The sequence below is a fragment of the Taudactylus pleione genome, unplaced genomic scaffold (assembly GCF_031769625.1).
Source record: "Taudactylus pleione unplaced genomic scaffold, aTauple2 ptg000592l, whole genome shotgun sequence".
NCBI classification, from domain to species: domain Eukaryota; kingdom Metazoa; phylum Chordata; class Amphibia; order Anura; family Myobatrachidae; genus Taudactylus; species Taudactylus pleione.
This window is the reverse complement of record NW_028284994.1, coordinates 827857-852070: the sequence shown is the minus strand read 5'-3', so window position 1 is coordinate 852070 and position 24214 is coordinate 827857. Positions and strand designations below refer to the sequence as shown.

The 24214-nt window shown below is 41.5% G+C and overlaps 1 protein-coding gene across 1 annotated transcript in view; it reads left to right on the top strand.

Moving 5' to 3' along the window:
* Positions 1 to 6497: 6497 nt before the first annotated feature.
* LOC148481193 (vomeronasal type-2 receptor 26-like) overlaps positions 6498 to 24214 on the top strand; it is a 132143-nt gene continuing 114426 nt past the window's right edge. Inside the window, exons 1-4 of the mRNA XM_088453812.1 lie at positions 6498 to 6514; positions 18597 to 18825; positions 18920 to 19006; positions 20973 to 21262. Of these exons, the coding sequence (XP_088309938.1) occupies positions 6498 to 6514; positions 18597 to 18825; positions 18920 to 19006; positions 20973 to 21262 (623 nt within the window). The remainder of the gene's footprint in view (positions 6515 to 18596; positions 18826 to 18919; positions 19007 to 20972; positions 21263 to 24214) is intronic.

Genomic DNA, 24214 nt, shown 5'->3' with positions numbered 1-24214 from the left:
GCAACTGATGTGGAGGTTGGAATACTAGTTGCAACTGCTTCAAAGGAGTTTGCTCTAGGTCTAAGCCCAGAGTTGCAGAAGAAAGGTGACACAGATGACAAGGAATGGTAGGAATTGTTGAAGGCGAACTCCACAATAGGAAGAAAGGAATCCCAGTCATTCTGGTATTTGGAGACGAAGAATCGGAGGTACAGCTCCAGAGATTGGTGCAATCATTATCTCTGCCCATGAGACTTTGAATGGTACCCAGAAGACATGATCATGTTGATAATCAAGGCAGAGTAGAAATTCTTCCAGAACCGTACCTTAAACTGCGTCCCTCGATCAGAATCAATATATACCGGTAAGGAGTCTGAAAATGTGAAACACATCAAGGAAGACAACACTTTAACAGAATGCAGCTTTGCAAGTGGAACAAAGTGCACCATCTTGCTGAAACAGTCAACAATATTCCAGATAACAGAGCAATTGGAGGAAGATGGAAGATCCATGATTGAGTCCATGCAATATGGGTCCATGGCTTGGAAGGGGTAGAAAGAGGATGCAGGAGACTGGGAGGATCTGTGCAAGGGGTCTTGTTTCGAGCACAATTGTCAAATGCTAACACAAAGTCCTGAAATTCTTAACCCATAGACTTCCACCAGACAGAACGATACAGTAACTCGACTGTTTTAGCAATGCCTGGATGCCCTGATGGTTTGTAATAATAAAAATCCAGTAGAAACGCTTTCCAAAATCTCTATGGAACAAACAAAACCCCTTGTGGAAACACTGCTGGAGCTTCTGACTGGCAGGCATGAATGAGATCCGCAAGATCTCTGGTTACAGCGAAATAAATGTTGGAAGCAGTAATGATGGTTTCATCCAAGACAGTGAGCGGTTGGACAGGTTGAAATCTGTGAGGCAGCACATCTGCCTTTAAATTCTTAGAGCCTGGCCATAACGAGATAACATAATGGAAGCTGGTGAAAAATAATGTCCAGCAAGCATGTCTGGCATTCAACTTCTTGGCAATCTTGATATATGACAGATTTTTGTGGTCAGTTAGCACTGTGATGACATGGTTTGCTACTTCCAGCCAGTGCCTCCAATCCTCAAATGCCCATTTGATAGCTAAAAGCTCACAGTTCCCTACATCGTAGTGCCTTTCGGCTGAGATGAACTTCAGAGAGAAAATAGTGCAGGGATTTAGTTTGCCATTCTCAGGATCCCTCTGTGAAAGAAGTGCGCCCATGCTGATTTCAGAGGCGCCCACTTTGACAACAAATGGGAGGTCAGGATTGGGATGTTAGAGGACTGGAGCAGAACTAATGGTGGCCTTTAAGGTGCTGAAGGCTTGAAGAGCTTTGGCTGACCAATTTGCCACATCAGGTTCTTTCCTGGTAAGCTCCACAATAGGTGCAACTATGGATGAAAAGGAGCTAATAAACCTTCAATAATAGTTGGTAAACCAAGGAAGCATTGCACTGCTTTTTGATTGGCTGGTTGACAGCCATGACTTTGCCTGGATCCATCAAAAACCCTTGAGAGGAGATAATGTTTCCCAGGAATGAAACTTCCTGGATTTTGAAGCCACATTTCTCTGGTTTTGCATACAGGTTGTTTTTTAGGAGTTTAAGTAGCACCTGTCTCACATGCTTATGGTGTTCTTCCAAGGATTTGGAATAAATTAGAACATCGTCGAGGTAGACCACTGCAAATACCCTGAGAAATTCCCTCAACACATTGTTGATGAAGTCCTGGAAGATGGCTGGGGTGTTAGAAATATCACTAGATATTTGTAATGACCGGAATGGGTGTTAAAGGCTGTCTTCCACTCATCACCTTCCATGATTCAGACCAGGTTATACGCTCCTCTGAGATCTATCTTGTTGAAGCTGGAGGTTCCCTGGAGCTGGTTAAACAAGACAGAGGGCCTGATTCAGAGCTGCTCGCTCACACTGTGCATTTGCAAGTGGCCCGATGTTCGGAGTATGTGCATGCACATGTTTCATTCCATGCGTGCGCAAACTACACACTGTGATTGCAACCCTCTCACTCGCCCAGCAAAGGCAGCCCAGGGTAATGAGGACAGGAGAGGCCATTTGTTGGTGGTAACAGGGGCAGGATACTAATAATGGGGGGTTGGAGATGCGAACGCATGTGTGCCTGAGTGTTTCAATGCCATTTTAGAGGCATGCATAATTAACAGGCAGCATCACAGTACACGTCCCTTGCCTTTTTTTACACTGATTTCCTTGCAATGCTTGCGGTAGGGTAAAGCAACCGCAAGCACTGCGTTAGCATCCGATGGTGCTCAATGTACCAATGTTTTAATACACTTCCTGGAGATGGCATGTTGCTGGTGGGTGGCTCTGCCTGTGTGATTGGGTGTATGCTCAGTCAAAGTGGGCGCTCGCTAAGACATGGTGGGCGTGCTTATGCTTTAATGAGCATTTGCTTCCCATGGCGTCACTTTGACAGAATGCATATGCATCCAGCGAGCATACACAGATAGTGAGCTGGTTTGAATCAAGCCCAGAGATCAAAGGCAGTGGGTAGGATTTCTTCACCATGCTATTATTTAAACCTCAAAAATCTTTGCATGGTGGGAGAGAGATGTCGTTCTTCTGCACAAAAAAATAATCCAACCAGTGACTTGGAAGGCCAAATTAATCCCTTCTTCAAGGCATCCTGCATATATTCCTGTATTGCTTTGCTCTCGGTAAGAGACAGTGCATACAGTCTTCCTTTGGGAAGCCTTGCTCTATGATAAAGGTCAATAGAGCAATCATAAGAGCAATGAGCTGGTAGTGTAACAGCCTCTTCTTAGAAAACATTTCTGTCCAAACTCAGTAGGGAGCCAAAAGCTTGAAGGCCAATTCAGACTAGATGGCAGCAGCCAGACGGACAGGAAGTGTGATGCAGTTAAAGCAAGAGGTGTCACCCAATTGTAGAATCTCTCCAGTATGCCAATGAATGACTGGATTGTGTCTTCTGAGCCAAGAAAGACCTAGGACCAATGGTGCCAATGGACACTGGAGCAATAGGATAGTAATTTCCTCTGAAAGCAGGGCTCCTATGGACAGTTTGGATGGGAGGTGTTTGAGAAACAATGGCAATCCTGGATCATTCTTCACCATTAAGATCAACCATTGAGAGAGGTTGTGATAAAGGCTTGGATGCAGCCCCAAGGTGTTGAAGAAGGTGATGTCCATAAAATTCCCTGCTTCACCACTATCTAAAAATGCTGAGACAGAAACTAGACAATCTTTCCCTTGAATTATTGTGGAGATAAGGACTAAATTAATGGGAGTGACAGATGCAAGGCCTAGATGTAACTCTCCCAAAACACCTTGGCCTTGCCTTTTCCCGACTTGACTGGACAATTCATGGCTGTATGCCCTTTCTCTCCACAATATAAACAAAGGACTTGAGAGCATTTATCTTTGGCAGGAAGATGGTAGGCTTCCCACCTGCATCAGTTCTCCTGGATCTGGCAGAGTTACCCAAACTGGTGACTGAGGACCTGCTGTAAGAAGCTCCTTCTCCAGTCTTCATTCCCGAAGTCGGCGATCAATGCAAACAGCAAGATGATTGAGGTCATCCAACGTCTCTGGAACAGCATTCTGCACAATGATATCTATAATCTGATCTGAGAATCCAAGGCAAAATTGACTCAGTTGTGCTGGGTCATTCAATCTGGAGTCAATCAACCACTTGCAAAATTCAGTGCAGTAGTCTTCTGCAGCTCTCTGACCCTGTGCCATTGACCAAACTTTTGACTCTGCCAATGCCACCCTTGTCTGGGTCATCATAGAGGAGGCCTATGGTGCTGAAGAAGGCATCCACTGTCTGGAGAGCATTGTGTGTAGAGGGTAGGCCAAAGGTCCAGGTCTGAGGGTCAGCCTGAAACAGGGAGATAATAATTCCAACTTTTTGAGTCTCCAATCCTGAAGATCCAGACTGAAGCCTAAAATATAATATGCAACTTTCTCAGAAATTTACAAAGTGTTTCCAATTGCCAGAGAAACAGTCCGGCAAATTTAGTTTAGGCTCGATAGGGCCAGCTGGAGCTTGAGATGCTCTTGTCTCCTCTACCTGGAGAGTTAACTCCTGGACTTTTTGAGTAAAGACCTGGATCTGGGCATCAAGAATTTGGGCTGCCTTCTGACCGGTCTCCATGATCACAATCCTGCAGCTCACTAAATATATGGCCAATTATAATGTAACGATTCATGGAAGGAATTGACTTACTTGTGTGCAGAGTGGAGGATAGAGCAAGGATATAGTTGGGAAAGATAGGAGCAGTCCTGCTACAGTGTTGAGGGCTGGGACACATGGCTAGTTGTGGCCGTTATTGCTTTGAGGGCTGGTGAGGTGTTACAGCCTTGAGAGCTGATAAGCCTTGGGGAGAAACAGCCTCTGGGCTGTGTACAAGATGTGGCTTTTGGCCATGTAGCAGCCTTGGCAAGAAGCAGCCTCTGGGCTGTGTACAAGATGTGGCTTTTGCCCATGTAGCAGCCTTGAGGGCTGGTAAGCCTTAGCAAGAAGCAGCCTCTAGGCTGTGTACAAGATGCAACTTTTGGCTGTGTAGCAGCCTTGAGGGCTGTTACGCCTTGGCAGGAAGCAGCCTCTGGGCTGTTTAAAAGAGACTACTTTTGACGCCGGGTTGACACACAGCAGTCCACAAATTTGTGTACACAATGCGCAGAGGTGTGGCTTGTGCTGGCAACTTGACAGAAGCAGCAGTACACTGGTTTGAGTACACGGGGGCAAGAAATGTGGTTTGTTCTGCCAGGTTGACACAAGTATTGGTGCACTAGTTTGAGTTCATGAAGTACAGAGGTATGGCCTCTGCCACCTGGTTGACACAAGTAGCTGTACACTGGTGTGTGTACGCTGAGTACAGAGGTGCAGCTTGCACCATCAGGTTGAAACAAGTGGCAGTACACTAGTTTGTATACATGGAGTGCAGAGATGTGGCTTGTGCCACCTGGTTGACACAAGTAGCAGGAGACTTGAATGCAGACTGTGCCACCTAGATGACACAAGCAGCAGGAGGCATAAATCAAAACAAGCAGACATGTTGACTGGATACTCGACTAGATACAGGAGACTCACTGCTGAACCGGAAGCACTTAGAATGCGAACATCGGCACCTGAGCAGCGCACCAGCTAGGTAGAAGAAGGAAGATGCACCAATCCTGTTCCAGAAGAGATGATGTCAGCCAGAAAGGAGGACTTACAGGTTGATAGCATGACATCTTTGTCTCCCAGCAACCGGCCTGCGAGAATTTCCATTCACCAAATCGTGACTGTGCTTGTGACAGGTTTCGCCATATTTGATGTTTGAACTTTATGTTTACTGGAATACTGTGTGATTTTTTGTTTTTATAGGTGGTAACATAGCAGCACCCTGAGGATTTACTCTCTTCTTCTTTTTCTGGCATTATTGTTGTATTAGGGGTACAATTTAGATTTTCTCGGGCAGCTTATCTAGCAGCACCAGTGTGGTTTTCACTTCTATTTTTGTGCATTTTTAACTGTTCGCACTGGGAGACAGATTGACTAGAAATGGCCCTGTATTAGTTTTAACAAAATTCCATGGGGAGGTGCCAGAAACTTTTTTTGCAGGGGGTAGCAAAATTTATAGTTACGTCACTGGGCACAGTCATGACGATGGTCAATGTAAACCCATGTTTTTTGATTTAAAGTATTTGGGGACAACATCCTTGGTTTCCTTACTTTGCTTTTGAAAAAATAAATGACCTTCGTAACATATATTTTTGGCTGATCACCGTCATTAGTATCATATGAAGTAAAACATCAGCAGCATTTTTTTTATTTGTTCCTCTATTTATCACTAATACAAATAGATGTTTTATATTATACTTTTATTTGTAATATTAAAACCATAAGTGGGTCTCTATGGGCCATGCTCCCCTGTGTACAGTTTGCTGCTTTTTTAATGTAAGTTGTATTATTCTTCTAACCTGCAGAATTGTTCTATATTTACTGGTTCATGACATAATAGTAAATGAAAAAGAATATAAAGCTCTCAGTGTCTCCTGTGTTACCTCCTGCCATACACACTCCTGCACCTGTCAGTAATGAGTATGGATAGAGAGAACAAACCCTTTAGAATAATCCTGCAATCCTGTAACACAACATCTGATATATTAGTGATCCTGTTTCTGTTACTGTTCCTATGTGTGACTCTCTGCAGATCTGACACACAGAGCACCACACCTGCATGTCACCTTACAGTGATAGATTATAATAAGAACCAAATTGCTTAGGTAGAAGATACCATTACTGAGGGAATATTCACACATCTACCAGAAAAGTTTCCAGAGAGGCCAGGACAGAATCTTCTCTCCAATGTCTTCTGCATACTGTAAGTACATGAGGATGTAATGTTACATAAATCTGATAGAAACATCTCAATAATGGGTTGGGTATGAAATACCGGCAGTTGGGATGCCTACTGTCAAATGCAGACAGCAGTACTCGGTATGGCGACAGGGGTCAGGTAAGTATAATAACTTCCCCCTTCTACTCCATACCCTCCTTTCTTGCACCATAACCCTAATTCTCCCCTCCCCATCCCCCACCCTTAACCCTCTCTGTTAGTGCCTACACCTAACTCTCCCCTCTTGGTGCCTAAACCTATCCATCCCGCCTTAGTGCCTAACCCTATCCTCCCAAAATGGTGGCTAACCCTAACCCCCCCAAAGCCTAATCCTAATCCCACAGTGGTGTCTAAACCTAACTTTCCCCCCTATGGCTAACTGCTAAGATGCAGAGGGGTACCTTCAATCGGGATTCTGTCTGATTTACATATACATATGTGTCCTCGTACACTGAGTGCTTTATACCATATGGTGCAAGATGCCCGGTGCCACTGATAGGCTCTAAGATGAGAAGCAGAACATATTTCTTTACATTTTGCATCTTTGTCACATTATAGACACAGCACAAAGCAGCTGGCAGCGCCCCAGACACAACAGGGTCTGACTGTAACCACACATGAACTGGTTTTACACATAGAAAAATTAATTGATATAGCACAATGGAAATTGGAAAAAGCACAGCTGATGACACTGGAGCCCTTGTTACATTTGTATAGATCACACACAGATTGCACACAGATGTACACATGTTGCAAACACCAGTGGTCAGTGTACGCAAGCAATGCAGTCTTATTACTTCCAATTGTTGTATTTATGCAAATAAGATGCAAAGTTTAGTAAAAGAGACTCAGGTCGGCCAAGTTAAACAGAGTCTGGCACACCGAGAGGGGCTATTTGGCACGACAGAAGTCACAGTATATAAGGACACATCTGTAGGACATTATAACTTCTACTATTCCAAACATCTGCAGAACATTATCATATAGGAGGTGACAGATGCAAATTCATAATTTACATTATATCATATATAGAATAGGATTAGTCTTAAACCAATATTTTACTCTGATCTGTTCCTTTCGGATCTTCAGATACAGAACAAGGTTTATGTTTATTAATCAATTTCTTAGACTTTTTCAGAAAAATAATAGTGTTTTATTTTGAAGTGGGAAATGTTAGATGTATAACACATGATGTAACTATGAAATAATTTAATAAATAAACTAATTTGTATGATATTTAGTAGCACAGTGATTTGTGTCGCTGCCTTTTGGTCTCTGAGATGAAATCTGATCAGGGCACAATCTGTGTGTAATCAGAACATGATCTGCAGCCGGGACACTCAAAGGACAAGGAGAAAGAAAACAATATATATTGTAGAAACCTGTATTATGCTCCTTGATTGCATGGGTTAATTATGTAATGTTTGGAAGTCACTGCAGTACTCGTATCTATATTACACTGCAGCAATCACATTCTCAAACACAATGGATTTCCCTATATAGTGATCATAACTTCTATCATTCATGTTTGAAGTCACAGGGATTCTGCTCCCAACACATACAGTGACTGGGCATACAAGAAATATATGAACGTGTGTCTTATATCCATTACAGGCAATATGATTATTTATTATATTATTTATACAATTATTTTATTATTGTTATTTGTATTATTATGTGGCTTCCTCAAGGGGTCTGCTGCCCATTACAAAGTATATAAGCAAGAACAGTATTATCAAAACAGGAAAAAACACAAAAAACAAAACACTGCAGAACATGGGATACAATGTACATAAAAACTGCAGAACATGGGATACAATATATATAAACACTGCAGAACATGATACACAATGTATATAAACACTGCAGGACATGGGATACAATGTATATAAATTAGAGATGTGCGGGTTTGGTTTTACTCAGATATGTTGGGATCTCAAAAATGCCATTTTATTGGATATCGACTATCACGTGTTTTGGATAGCCAATAAAATAAATTTGAACTAATCGAAACTTGCATCATTTTTGCAATAAATACAGAGTAAAACCAAACCCACAGATCTCTAATATAAACACTGCAGAACATTGGACACAATGTATATAAACACTGCGGAACATGGGATACAATGTATATAAACACTGCAGCGCATTGGGATATAATGTATATAAACGTTGCTGGATCCATAATACCCATAAAAACAGTGTAAGCATAACCCATAGGTTTGGTGCTGCTGTTGGCAGTGGGGAGGAGATGATGGTGTAAGTGAATGAAGGTAGAGGGCCCTGCTCCTGAGATCTTACAATCTATTAAAACACTTTAATAACAAACATATTTTCATCCAGATTCCACAAAATAGGTTTAGAATACAATAGCAATGAACAGATAATTTATTGTGTTAGAGATTTTAATATTCAGCTTAATGTTCACATATGGGTGAATTTGCTATTGTAGGAAAAATATAGATGTACTGTATAACCATATTTCTTCTGTAATACAAAAGTGGTTTATTCTTCAGTATGAGAATGCCATTCCCCATTATTACAATAGTTCTGACTCCTTTCAAACATTGTACTGTACCTGGCTGTGCAGTAATAAGCTTTGCATTGTTGTGAAATGACACAGTTTGGCAAAGCCTTTGATGATTGTTGGTTATCACTGATGGAATTAGAACGGGCAACAGAAGATAATGCCTATCTAGCCCGGTTTATCATTTATTTCTGTTGTTGCTTTAAATGTATCAGTCAAAACCAATAATCATCACTGGCTTTGTCAAATCGGGGGACAGTACATCTATCCCTAGGTGTGTAAGAGTAATGTAGCGTACACACGGTATGATGGGGGATGATTTGATAACACTCAACGATCATTGTCTGATCATTCTGTATGTGCTGGATCGAGCATCCAGCACATGCAGCAGACCCCCCCACAACTATAATGACCCTCAATCAATGATCGCAGGTCCCTAAAGTAAACAGGTTAACCTGGTTGATATCGACCAGTTATGCCTGCTTGCACAGACGATGGTAGTTTGTCGTCAACAACCATAAGTGGACGCGCATCATAAATCATATGGTCGTTAGCAGGGACCAGAAGCTGTCAGATTTGAACGATAATGATAGGATTGTTATCATTCAATCTGGCAGCATATCTGACCGTGTATATGCAGCATTTGATACACCATTTAAAGATTATGGCCCTCATTCAGAGCCGCTCGCTATTTGCGGTCGTTCGTTTTCTAAAAAGGGCTGGCTATTCAAATGAACCGTTTGCACTTTGCAGTCTGTTCATGCCTCTAAGTCTGAACGAGCAAGCAAAACATGCGAACATAAATTTGAAAAATACGCCCCCTGGCCGCTCGCACCATACGTCATGTCCGCTATTTATTAGATTAATCGAGTACATCGACCAGCGTCTGAACTGCTCGCTGTTCTTGTGGTTGGTTTTTTCAACCACTATTTTGCGAGCAGTTCTGAGTTAAAAAAAAAACATGTGACATGGTCAATGACGCTGCTGGATTAATTATGCACTCCCTTAAAACGCCCGTTTTGACATTTAAGCACGCCTGCGATCGGATCTCCACTCCCCATTTTCAAGCACCTTCCCCTGTTACCACCCACATACGCCTCATTCTGTCACTCAAATTATCAGGCATTAGCTATTTTGCGAGCACATGAATTTCGACCGCACTGACTGGTTCGGGCATGCGTATAACGATCCGTACGCATGTGCAGTTGGGCAAACATCGCTCGGAGCGAACGAGCTGCCGCTTACGAGTGGCTCTGAATCAGGCCCTATGTTTCTTACAATGTTTTAAACTTAAATGGTAATCCAAGTCCCTTATTGTATATCACAGTATTGGCTGCTGTGTAAATATTTGATAAAAATTCAGTCTCATTATTGTTTAAATAATTATAAATGTTTTTTTTTAATAACCCCCTCATTTATTAAAAACACTTGGGCAATTAGAATGTAAGCTCCTTAGTTTCAGGATGTGCTGTGAATAAAATTAAAAGTAAAATCTCTGATTGGACAGTGCGTTGTAATATATTGTTGCTATATAAATAAAGGACAATGATTATTTAGTGCAGCACTTGCCAGGTTAATCCAAGGAATAGTCTCATGTTACTATGAGATATGTTTCTACTATTTGCAATACGTTATTAACACTAAATACTGGAATGGGTATGATATCCCGGCTATTGGGATGCCGCTGTTTAGAATACTCACAGCAGCATCTTGACAGCTAGAATCCTGACACCCATAGAGAACAGTGGTAAGAATGTTATATAACCCCTACCCTAACCCTAATCCTCCATCCCCAGTGCCTAAAACTAACCCCCCCTTTCAAGGGCCTAATCCTAACCCCCTTTTCTAGTGCCTAATCCTAACCTCCTCCTCCCCTTACCCTAAATTTATGACCCCCTTGCTGAAGACTAATCCTGACCTCCCCCAAGTGCCAAAACCTAACCTCCCTGTCCTCTTACCCTAAACCTGAGACCCCCCTCCCCAATGCCTAACTCTAACCCTCCCCCAGTACCTAAACCTAACTCTGCTATGCAATGCTAACCTCCCCCTAAACCCCGATACTTACCCCTCAGGATGCTGACAGTTGGGATACTGGTGCCAGGATCCCAACCTGTCAGAATTTTGGTGTCTGTATTTAGACCGTTGGCATCCCACACACCGGGATGCCGACTACATCCCCTGAATTCTTTATGGTGGTGTTTATTATGGGCTTTTATCTAACACAAAAAATAGTAATTTGGGATAAAGCTTAGTATCTGAATATTACATACCAGCCATAGAAGCAGGAGGTAAGTAAGACATAAAGCCGTAAGAAGCATATATTCACCTTCACCTGTTTTTTGTGATTTTTATTTTCTCCCACTTTATTGGGGAGTTTGAATAATTTTAGCAGGGTTTATATTTCTGTGTGACTTGTTACATAAAGGATAGAAATCTTTTTATTAAAATGTTAATATTTTCGAAAAGTTGCGTCAGTATATTTACTACTGTAACCTGACCACCTTGTTCTCAGGGGATACACAGTGTGCTCCCTTTATTCTGGACAAATAAACTGTAAGAAATATATATACATCCTACTCATTATAGTGCACCTATCCATCAGTAATGGAAATATATTGTACAAGTATATTTATTTTTAAAGCATATATCCCACTGCATTATATAGCCTCCACAGGACTAAAGGTCTATGTACTAAGCCTTGGAGAGAGATAAAGTGGGCTGTGAAAAAGTAACAACCAATCAGCCCCTAACTATCATTTTTGAAACATAGACTGCACCGTGACAGTTCGGAGCTTATTGGTTGGTACTTTATCTCTCTCCAAGACTTAGTACATAGACCACAATGTCTTTAAAGTGACAGTTGGGAGCAGATTAGTTGGTACTAGAGATTAGCGGGTTAGGATTAGTTTGGATTTCTACGCCGAGTTCAGATTTTTCCTGGCAAAAAATGTAAAGAGGTAAAGTAAGAGGTAAAACATCATTTTTCATGGACAGACATAATCATTCCTGGACTCATTCCGGTATCAGCGCAAATAACGTGCGCTGATACTGCTTTGGCGGTTCATACATTTGCCCCTACATATCACATTCTCAATCAGCCTACTGAGCCTAGATTACTATACACATACTGTAGGTAAAGATACACTGACTTCAAGTTCTCAAAGGAATTTTAGTTCTTCAGCAAAATATATTACATTATCATTAAATTGTTTGCAAAGGCTTCCAATCAATAGATAGACAGTAAAATGGTTGACAATGTTTAGTGAGACATAAGATGTTAGACAGGCAATAGGTTGCCAGGGACAACAGGTTAACACAGAAAAGGACAACAGATACAAAAGATTGACAGGGTCAAAAGGTCGACAAAAATGGTCTACACAAAATGGTTTACATGTTTTCTTTGTTTTATTTTAAGATTATGGATAGTTTACTGCTAAACTCTCCCATTTTCTAAACTCTCACCCTATTACATTTGGCCCCTGTCAAATTCCTGATTATATTTTATACCAAACCCGTTTGCAAATATGATGACTAAAACATTGACTAAACTTAAAACTGAGGCCCTGTGACTAAATCTTGAGTACAACAAAGCAAAAAAAGAGACTAAAATGTGACTTTAAAACTAACTATAAGTTTAAAGAAGCGATTAAGACTAAAACTAAAATTAAAATCATCTTCAAAGTTAACACTAATGGGGAGGAAATTACACTTTGGAGGACGGGGCTCAGCTCTTATGTCACTAGGCCACACCCCATCATGGTAAACTGCTGTGAATAACGGGGCCACATGGAGGGGGGTAGGGCTAAGTGATGCAATTATGCCATTCCCAGCAATTATCTCTTCATCCTGCCCACTTAACTAGGAAGTGGATGGGATACAGGAGATCCGAACACTCTTCCAGAGATGTGTGGGGCTACCGGAAATTTCAGGAGCCTCCTGTTACTTCCAGGAGAGTACATAAATATGTAGCATAATACAACTCATGTAATGCATTGCAACTCAGGGCCTGATTCAGACCCGCTCATGAGTGCACAGTACTCACAAGCGTATAGATGGTACCCAACTGTGCATGGGCAAGACCCATACTGCGAAGACAGCTCTGTCACAATGGGTCTCGCTACAAGATGGGGTGGCTGTCAATGTTGACTGACAGCTTGCCCCATTTTGTAGGCGGGGAGGGAGGTGACTGCACAAATGCAGTTGTTCCCTTAGGAACGCCTGGTGTTTGTGGACAGCCCTACTGACATCACTTGTGATGACAGTAGTGGACTGCTTGCTCTATTAGAGCAGGAAGTCCACTCGGGCTTGTGAGAGCTGAGACCCTACCACAGGGTATCCTTGCAAGCCCGATGGTTGCAATAATCGCAACAATCACCAGTCCACCCACAAAAGCTGTGGGTGGTCACCAACAGCTTAGCGAGTGGCCTGGAAGCTGAAAAAAAAATAATACCCCACCCTAATTCAGAGTGAGCGCTCGCAAACAACGAGCGGCTCTGAATCAGGCCCTCAATCCACAGGAACTAGTCCTATTAGTTGCTAGGAAACTAGGATTCAAAATACAGATTTTACTTATTTTCCCAACATGCACTGCTCTATAACTGAATGTGTTCATGACCGTTCCTAAGAAACCAGAGATTCAGTAGGCAGATCCCATGCAGGCATACCTCTCCGCTGTCCCTATTCAGCGGGACATTCCCACTTTAGAAGCACTGTCCCACCAGAGGGCCACAGTTCTCCATGGGTGGGGGGGAGTTGGGGAGGACCTGCTAACACTGCTGCTCTACAAAGCTGAGCAGCAGTGAATGGATGACATGCGCATGCATGCATAATCCATATACACAGTGCCGGCTCTTGAAGAGTTTGGGGGTCTGTTTAGCAGCTACGGGAGTGCTGGGCAATCCCCCAGCATGACAAAAATGTGGGTGTGTCTCATGGGCATGGCATTTCCCATGAGGCCACGCCCTTTTTTCCAGTCACGCACAACTGTCCCTTCTAGCAGTTATTAAATGTTGGGAGGTACTTGCAGGTAAGTCAGCCACATAATGTTATAAATAAAAGACATAGGGCTCCTATTACTACGAGTTTGTATAGGTATGTTATTTAGCATTACCACTAGCCACGGCTTTTAGGTTTTCTCTACTTGAATTTATCTTGTTCTACTATGAGACTTGGGAGGAAGGGGGTGCGCCTGTTACTACCATGATACCATGAAATTCAGGAGGGAGGGGGCTGCTTGCTGATACCATGGAACTCGGGAGGGAGGCGGGCCATCTGTTACTACAATGGGATTCGGGAGGGAGGAAGAGGGATTATCCATCAGCTACTGCAGAAGGGAGGGTGGAAGAGAGTGCTGACTGCTGAACACTGTGGGAGGTGGTATTAAGAGTAGGTGCTGGCCGACAGGACCACAACGCTTGTCAGTGCAGATTAACAGAAGGGTATGGCTGGAGAGTTTCAAATAACGCAATGAGTGGTAATTAGCAATTACTGGTCATTGATAAATAAAGGCTGCCAATTAATATCAAAAAAGCTACAACTCTGCATTACAGAGGTGCTAAAATACTTTAATAAATACTAGCAACACCAGTTTTCGCTCACAATGTGTTTAAAACACCTTAAACTCTAGTAAATGGAGCCAACAATTGGTTACATTTATCTGACCACAGAGTTACACAGCAATTGGACAAAATTATTTGAATGAGAAATGATGGTTGTTCATTAAATGTAATGCTGTCCCGGCAAGGATTTTGTTTTGATATTTTGATATTGTTTTGACATCAACTAATATGAATGGGGTTTGAAATGCATTATTGGAGTTGTAGTATTGATTATTGGCTTCTCAGAAGGTAGTTATACAGTTAGGGCTAAATTTACTAAGGTGAGAGTTTTTAGAAGTGGAGATGTTGCCCATAGCAACCAATGAGATTCTAATTAATATTTAACTAGCACCTTCTAGAAAATAATAGCTAGAATCTGATTGGTTTTCTATGGGTAACATCTCCACTTTTAAAAAGTCTCACCTTAGTAAATTGACCCTTATAGTTAGTTAATTTAGCTATGGTTTGTGGCAAATAACATTTCTTTTTTTTAATATACAGTATATTAGATATGCAGGTTTCTGAATTAGCTTTTGGTTGAACTATTATTTGATTCTTATTTAACATGCACCCTATATTTTAATGATTTCACATGTGTATCAAACTAGATTAAAAAAAATTAAATTAATATATATAAAATGGAAAAGCAGGGGGCGGAGCGATGCAGATCCCTGAGTGCAGCTTCCTATCCAAACACACAGACAGACCCCTGAGTGCAGCTTACACTCCAAACACACAGACAGACAGACACATGAGTGCAGCCTCCCAATGTAACAGTCATAGCTACCGACCTGGGCTTAGCAGGCACAGGCAGGGCCGCCAAGAGCCAAGGCGGGCCCCGGTAATAGGGGTTGTGGCCTAATCTCGGGAAGCGTGGCCACACCCCCTAGCCGAAAATAAATAAATAAAAAAGATTTGCAGCGCCACGAAGCGGCGCTGCGCGCCGGGGTGGGGGGCGCTCTGAGCCCCCTCAGCCTGGCGCAAAGCCAGGGGGGGTGTGATCAGCAGTGGCTGCTGCTCAGTCTACAACTGCAGCTCAGCACACGCTGTGTGCTGGGCTGCTCGGAGGGAGGGGGGGCAGCATCGGATGCGGGCCCCCGCTGGGCCCCTCAGGAAGCCTGGGCCTGGGTAATCTCTACCTGCCCCCCCTCTTGGCACCCCTGGGCACATGACCTGGGACTTAGCTTTTGCTCTGTCAGATCCTCAATCTTCAGTTATCACCACACATCAGTATCTCCCCTGCACTGAGCAGACTTCACCCAGGAAGGCTGGACAGGTTAGTCTGGGGCTACCACAGAGTCAGTCTCTATGGAGCTCTGCAGCTTCACTCTCAGATAGCTCAGGTACATGGAGTGTAGGCACCACAATGCTTTGCACCCCTGGGACAGTGTATGGATGGTCATTTGAAGCCTGGAACTGAATGGTTGCCAGGCTTCTGACAACAAATCTAGCAATAAGGTGGCAAATAGTCATCATATCACAACCATTCAATGTTATAACCATCTCAATAGTTATACCTTCCACATGCACAGAAGTCATAGCTTTGCACATGTGGACTTTAGTTGAGCTGCAGACACTAATTCCAGATTTCCACAGCTAAAAAAAAAGCCAGCCATTGGATGGGCATTGGGAAGCTGTATCCGATGACTGGCAACCATCAAATTTTGACTATTCAATGGAAAAAGTACTTACATCATATCGGAAATATTGGCTTCTGCAAACCACTGACTTTTGATATCCATCCCTAACACAGTGAGCTTTTTCCCAATACCACATGTGCTGTTTTATCATCCATGGATTGAGCAGGGCGTGACCACTCCCCACATTACCCTGCACTGGATTTCCTCTGCCCCCAGTCCTGACACTTTCTGGATACCCTGGGACAAGCTGCACCTCTTCCCCACTGCCCCTTACTTCTGACACACCTGACACTATTTATGCCACCCAAGGCTGCTGGCAGAGCATTACCCATGTACGCCCTGCATGAAGATTGACTGAGCAGCTCTTTCCAGCTGATGCCTGAGCCTTTTCTGGTACAGAGGTGGTCCTTCCTCAGCTGCACATGGCACCCACCTGGGCCCCTAAGACCATACCACCCCCTGTGCTTTATTGTCCCTTGGACTATGTCTAGCCCTATGGGGGGAACTGGGAGTTGCCATGATCTGTGTGCACTGCTCTGCAGACCTCCCTTCCACTTATTGCTCTCAAAAATCTCCTGCTGCCTTTTAAGACTTCAACTCTGTAACCAGTTGACCTTTGAATATCTTACTCCCATCTGTAATTGCAATTCAGAAATTAATATATTAAGTGACATCACTGATCACAGCCACCTGGTGGTGCCAGGACAACTAAAGCAAAAGTGTACCCTTACCCAGCCTTAAAATAGCCCCAAATCATTTTGTATAACATATAAAGGGCTCATTACTCCCCTAATCATTGAAGATGTTAGGGCGGGCTTGGCGCTTCTCTGTTCTTACATGGCTATTACATAGACAATCTTTTTATTATTTGGGATGGGGACTTTTCTTCACAACAATTTGTTTCTTCTCCCGGTTCTAACACATTTAATTTATCCTTCACATTCACCTATGACAGGAGGTGCATGGTCTTTTTGGATGTGACCCAAGAAGCCTATGTCTAGCTATGTCAAACCAATGAGCACATAGTCATATCTTCATTTTATTAGTGCCCATCACAAACCTTGGAAGGCTAACATCCCAAAGGGCCAACTCATGCATTTACACAGGAATTGCTACTTGTGTAAAGTATTTAAACAAGAAGCAGATGAGATGTTGAATGCCTTTAGACATAGGGGATACCCTAAAGCCACCTTACAGAAGGCCTTAACAGAGGTCCTGGATAGATTTAATTTGTTAAAAACCAAAATTAAGGACAGAGACCAACAATCCCAAGGGAGAGATCAGGCATTTGTCTGCAAATATACCTCATCCCATAAACAATAAGGGATATCATATCTAGGAATTATAAAATATTAAACTATGACAATGTTTTAAAAGATCTTTTAGCAACTAAACCCCTTATTATCTATAAAAAAACAATTAAAAAATATTCTTGTGGGGCGTGGCTTGGACACTGAAGGAGAAGGCACCATGGTGCCGGAGCTCCGCTGCTTCTGAGTATGCTGCAGCACCTCTCGCCATGCCTTCATGCTCCCCGTGTCAGTCCTGTGACTCACCTAACATCAGAGCCCTCCAGGCAAATATTTAACCTGCCAGACAGTCTACCTAGCCTCCAGACACAATGCCCTGGGAACCTGCAGCAGCAGGGATGCCATCGCCGCAGCTCTGGTCTTCACCCTGGCAAGATGCCGCTACCTCTCTCACTGCCGGTCTCTTCTCCCGCTCTCTTCTCAACACAGCCGGCCGGGTCACATGGGGACACTGCTGGTTGGGTCCCAGCTCCCGCCGCAATATTACAGGTGAGAGACATACAAAGAATAAAGAATCAGGGAGTGCTCCCTGTAGAGAGGGGCATTCTGGGTGCCATTTTACAGCCTAATAAACTCAGGTACTCCAACTTTAGCACTAAGCGCTGTCCTTCTACTTCTACAGTGACATTTGGGTACATTCCTAACCTGAAGGTACAATAAATAAATGACATATTAGCCCTAGTGAGCCTGATTAATGGGCACCTAGAGAGCTCTGAATTAACCCCAGCATTCCATTCTATAAAGCTGCATTAGAGACATCTTAAATACAGCAAAACTCCTAGTTCCAAGAGAAATGTAAGATTTAACTTCAGATGGATTGCTCTGGCCCTTCTCAAAGGCAGCCCAAACAACAAAGAGCCCATTCTGAGAAAAGAAGAACCGAAACCAACATGGCTGCTGCCTCTGAGGCACAGTACACCACTACATACATTGCTGTAGACTCCGCTATTTCTTAGTCTGCTTCTCCTGCCTCAGATCTTCAGGATAACCCTGTCACATATGGGGAAGTAGTTGAAGTGATCCAGGAGGCTATGGGCCCTATTATGCACACTCATTCAGCTAAGCTAACACAAATGGTCTCAGATATAAAATCTGAGATTAAACAAATATCCTGTCCAATCAAAATAGGCTGAGAGCCATGTTTCTTGATGTGGAGGAGTTGAAAACTAATACAGCTTCTCTACAAAAATCGCATTACCAAATATTAAATAAACTTGACGATCTTGAAAATGGATCAAGAAGAAACAATCTTCGCATCACTGGCCTACCCGAAACCCTGAAAGGCTCAGAACTGACCCGATTTCTTATGTCAACCTTACCAGAGCTACTGAATATAACAGATATTTGTTCTGATATGGTAGTGGAAAGGCAGCATAGAATTGGCCCAGTATGTGACTAAGGATTCCAGACCATGTGTGGTTATTCTCAGATGTTTGAACTTTCTCCATAAGGACGCCATTTGGAGTGCTTCACGTCGACATGGAGAACTTCAGTGGGAAGGTTCAAAATTCCACATATTTCAGGACTATTCTGCAGAGGTGACGCAAGCAAGGAAAGATTTTTCTCTTCTTTTCTCCCGTTTATACAAAGCCAATCACAAATTCGCCCTGCTTTATCCTGCAAGGTTGCGGCTGTTCAATGGAGATTCCTTTAAGGACTTTAATTTGGTTGCTGATGCTGATCTTTTCATATCCGAGGAGATGGCGTCGTCTTCTACACATGACCCGTAAACCTATTGGGACAGTCACGTGAGCAGGAGTCAATGTGCAGTTCAGTTCACCTCACATTTTCTTCATGTAGTTGTCTCTGAATTTAAAATTAATGTACAAAAGTCAATGTAGGGTGACTTTTCTCTATGTTCTTTGATTATTAGATGTTTCTATAAATTCTCTGCCATATCTTTTATATTAAGATTAGAATAAGCTGTTTTGATAAGTGAAATGGTAATGCTATATTGCGTTTTGCTGTATGCTATTTCATTGTCTTCAAATGCCGGGATATGCCGAGTGCATTCCTAAATTGTTTAAGTGATGTTACTGCATTCTGATGCGCTGAAAGTTTGTCTATACTCAAATTTTAGGGTACTTTATGACCCTTACAGTTTTTTGTCTGTTTCACCCATTTTTCTTAATTTTATTCACCCTCATGTGTCTGTTTATTTTTTGATACGATTTATATGGTATTTTTGCTATATGATGATGTTAACGTGGCTCAGTGGTTACTACATATCTTTTGTATATCACTATGGCTAGCCTTGTATATGGTACCTGTAATGTAGGTGGGATCAATTCCCCAATAAAAAGGAAAAAGATCCTCCTTTATATGAAAAAACTCAAACTAGATGTGGTTTTCCTGCAGGAGACGCATCTCCTCCCTCCTGAGGTGATTCAATTGAATATGCTGGGTTGGTCAGTTTTGGCCTCCTCCACATATACTTCTAATGCCAGGGGGGTAGTCATTTTGGTAACTAAAAATCTCAATACAATTATTAATTTGACTTCTACCGACCCACATGGCCATTATATTTTTCCAGACGTATCAATCAACACTTCTAGATTTATGCTATGCAATCAATATGCTCCCAATTCACAAACCAAAACATTTTTTCTAAATATCCTCTCTAAACTGTACATGTATTCAGATGCATCCCTTATTCTTGGAGGAGACTTCAATTTAGTTGCCTCAAATGTTTTAGACAGGAATATTATGACTATAAAATCTCCCCTCCAAAAAATGGTGTTCCCTGTTTGTGACCAGCTAGGCTTGGTGGATGTGTGGAGAGCATGCCACCCAGTGGAACAGGATTTTACATGCTTGTCGGTGGCCCATTGCACCCTTCCCCACATTGATTATCTATTACTTTCCAACCATTTATTTTCCAGGGTAACAAACTCTAAAATAGAACCAATACATATTTCGGATCATGCTCTATGTTGGATGCAGATAGCGGGCACTATTGATAGGGGTCCTATCCATCAGTGGTGTTTTCCATCTTACTTCTCTAGTTCTATTAAGTTTCGTAATATTCTGGAGTCAGCGTGGAATGATTATAAACTTAATAACTCAGATTGTGAACATACTGATCTGCTCCTTTTTTGGCAGGCTTCTAAACCTGTGTTATTGGTGCTATTTTGTCATATTGCAAAAATAGAGAAAAATAAATGGGATTGGATTACTTGGAATCTCAGGCGAAACTCACATCCACTTATCATGAATTTAAAAGTAATCATAATCCGATAAACAAACAAACAGTCATATTATCTTCAAAAAACCCTGTTTGACAATGTTTTATCCTCAATGGAATCTAAATATACTTTCAATAAGGAATCGAGATACTATAGCCATGGGAATAATTCCAGTAGATTATTATCTAATTTATTAAAAGGTCATCTGCCTCCTACAATTATTAAAGCCCTAAAAAAGAATGAAGGTAACTTAGTCAGATCTAATGCAGAGATCACAGAAATTCTTAAGTCATTTTACTCTCAATTATATTCTGGTCAGGTCATGGATGAGTCCAATAGCACAGTGTTTTGGTCCAATATACATGTACCCGTTATGTCCACAGATCAGGCTTCATCTTTGATAAAACCAGTAACCACAGATGAAATCATGGCAATAATTTCTTCTTTAAAATGTGATAAAGCCCCAGGTCCTGATGGCCTCTCCAATGAGAATTTTAAGATTCTCTCCTCAAAAATTTCTGAGACCCTCACGGTGGTTTATAACTTTATCCTAATGGGCAATAGTCCCCCCCAATATTTTAACTCTGCCACTATCAGAGTCTTGCCAAAGTCAGGCCGTGATCCAGAACTCCCTAGTTCATATCGTCCAATATTTTTATTAAACACGGACTATAAGATTTTCACGAAAATTATTAGCAAATAGATTTAAATTAGTATTGCCATCCATTATCCACACTGACCAAACTGGATTCATCCACAGCTGCCAGTCTGTTGCAAATATTAGGAAGGTATTGTCAATTATGCAGTGGGTGGAGTCTGCCGGTTGCCGCAATGCCAATGTAATATTATCATTAGATGCCGAAAATGTGTTTGACTTAGTCACGTGGGACCACTTATTTGAATCATTGCGGAGGTTTGGGGCGCCAGCGGAGATCATCCAAATTGCTAATCTGTATTCAGACCCTAGGACACAAGTAATGGGTAACAGATTTTTGTCCTCCCCATTTTATATAAAGAGGGGTACTTGCCAGGGTTGTCCATTGTCGCCCTTACTTTTTGCATTGGCTTTGGAGCCCCTGGCGATTGCTCTTGAAGAATCCTCGCTATTTACTGGTATTATGGTAGGGAAGGTGGAAGCAAAGATGGCATTGTTCGCAGATGACATGCTCTTCTTTATATCTAATCCTAATGTATCTATTCCAGCAATTGTCTCTTTAATCAAGGATTTTGGGATGTTTGCTGGCTATAGGGTCAACTATACTAAGTCTGAAATGCTCTCTCTGTCAGGTGATGTAATGGGATTTGATTTACACCCAATACTTTCCTTATTTCCAGTGGTCACAACTGCTCTCACATATCTAGGTGTTCAGATTCCTAAGCTGTTAACAGATTTATACACAGCTAACTTTAAACCTGTTTTGACATCCATTTCTAAGATATTGTCTGGATGGATAAATTTGCCTTTGTCTCTATTAGGCATAACCACCATAATTAAAAGTATTGTCTTTCCCAAATTAGCATATTTATTACAGATGATGCCATTGAGCCTCACCAAGAATGAGGCCTCTCATGTGGACTCAATATTTTCAAAATTTTTATGGAGTAATAGAAAACCAAGAATAGCTTATTTTAAATTGCAGCTGCCTCGTTCTGAGGGAGGAGTAAGTCTACCTGACCTACAATCATTTAGTAGGGCAACACATTTCAGATATATTTTGGATTGGTTTTGGAGTAGATCGATATTTATAAATTTTGATCTGGAAGTAGAACTATTTTCCACTTTCTCCCCGGGGGCGTTGCTTCACTCACCCAAGAAAGACATTCCAGCTCAGTTATTTTCTAGTACTTTATTTTTTAATACATATCATTCCTGGAGGTATACTAATATCAAGTTGCAAAGAAACCCTTGTTCCTCCACGGTTACGACCTTTTGGGGAAACCCAGCCTTTATACCGGGTCTGCAAAATGATACATATAAGAGATGGAGAGAGGCTGGAATTGTATCAATCTGAGATGTTTTGATCCAGGGGGAGTCTTGATGTCTTTCTCTGAATTAAAAAATTAGTATGAGTTAGTAGACAGACACTTCTTCATGTACTTGCAGATTAGGCATTTCATTAACTCTATGCCCAAACCTATGTCAAACGCTGAGACACCTGATCCAATGCTGACTATCTTTTCCTATTCTCGTACCAGTATTTATAGACTCAAACATTATAACATATATCTTAGATTTTCTCGGTATTGAAAAATTTGGGAAAACACTTTTAAAAGATGGTCAGAAGATATTGCTGATATCTCAGATGTAGACGTCCTATTAGATAATTATTCAATGGTATTTAAATATTTACATACTGCATCATTGCAGGAAACACATTTCAAAACAATGCACAGAGCATTTATTTCACAGGCTCAGAGAGCACATATGGTTCCAGACGACACTGGCAAAATGCAGGGAGCTACTTTCTTTCACAACTTTTGGCAATGTGGGAAGATAGCAATATTTTGGCATAAAATCATCAATTATATTAACCAGATATTCAATTTAAATCTATCTAGAGACCCAACGGCAAGTCTGTTGGTATCCTTGTCGGTGTGGGACCTAGGTGTGTTGGGAAAAGAGATTATTCCTGTCATAACTGTTATTCTCACTGTTGCAAAAAAGTTAATATTGAAATACTGGATCAAGAGGTCTACACCCTCTCTGGCTGAGCTGAGAAATATTCACCTTCGCATCATTTATTTTGAAAGACGAGCTACCATCCCGGATATAGAAAAGGGTGTAAATAGATTTCATAAACAATGGGAACACTATATTGCAGCTTTAGATATGTCAGTCCAAACATATATATATATATATATATATAAATTATTTGAACCCACCACCTGGTTTCTGCACAGACAGTCAGCCTCTCCTGATTCATAATCAGAGATATCAAGATGTTTTCATACTTAAAAATGTAAGCGTGATCAACTATTCACATTTTCCTTTTCTAAAGAAGTAGAAAGTATACGATATATAAGTGGTTACGAAATGTCCCCCCCTCTTGTGTCTCCCTAAATATGACCCCCCTTTTTTGTTATTTTTATTTTTTATATAAATTTATTTTTGTCTGCTTGTTTTAATTTTCTGATGTACTATTCAACAAAGGAATGTTTGTTATTGTTGCTACATTTCTTGTAACACATAATCATTCAAGCTCTAACAACTTTATGCAAAATGTATCAATCTATATTTTGTTAAATCCTTTTTTAAAAAACTTAATAAAATGTTTATGAAAAAAAAATATTCTGGCTCCTAGCCATTTTAGGACAAATAAGACAACTTCCAGGAAACACTCCAATACCAATGGTTACCCTCTAGACCACCAGGGTTTTTAGATGTGGTAGAAATAAATGCACAATGTGTACACATATCCCCAGAAAGACAACTAATGTAGAGACTAGTCCAAATGGAGAATTATAAACCATTGAGAGTTTTATTAACTGTGATTCTGAATACACCATATATCTCCTTACATACGATTGCGGTCTCAACTATGTAGGCCGTACTGCTAGAGC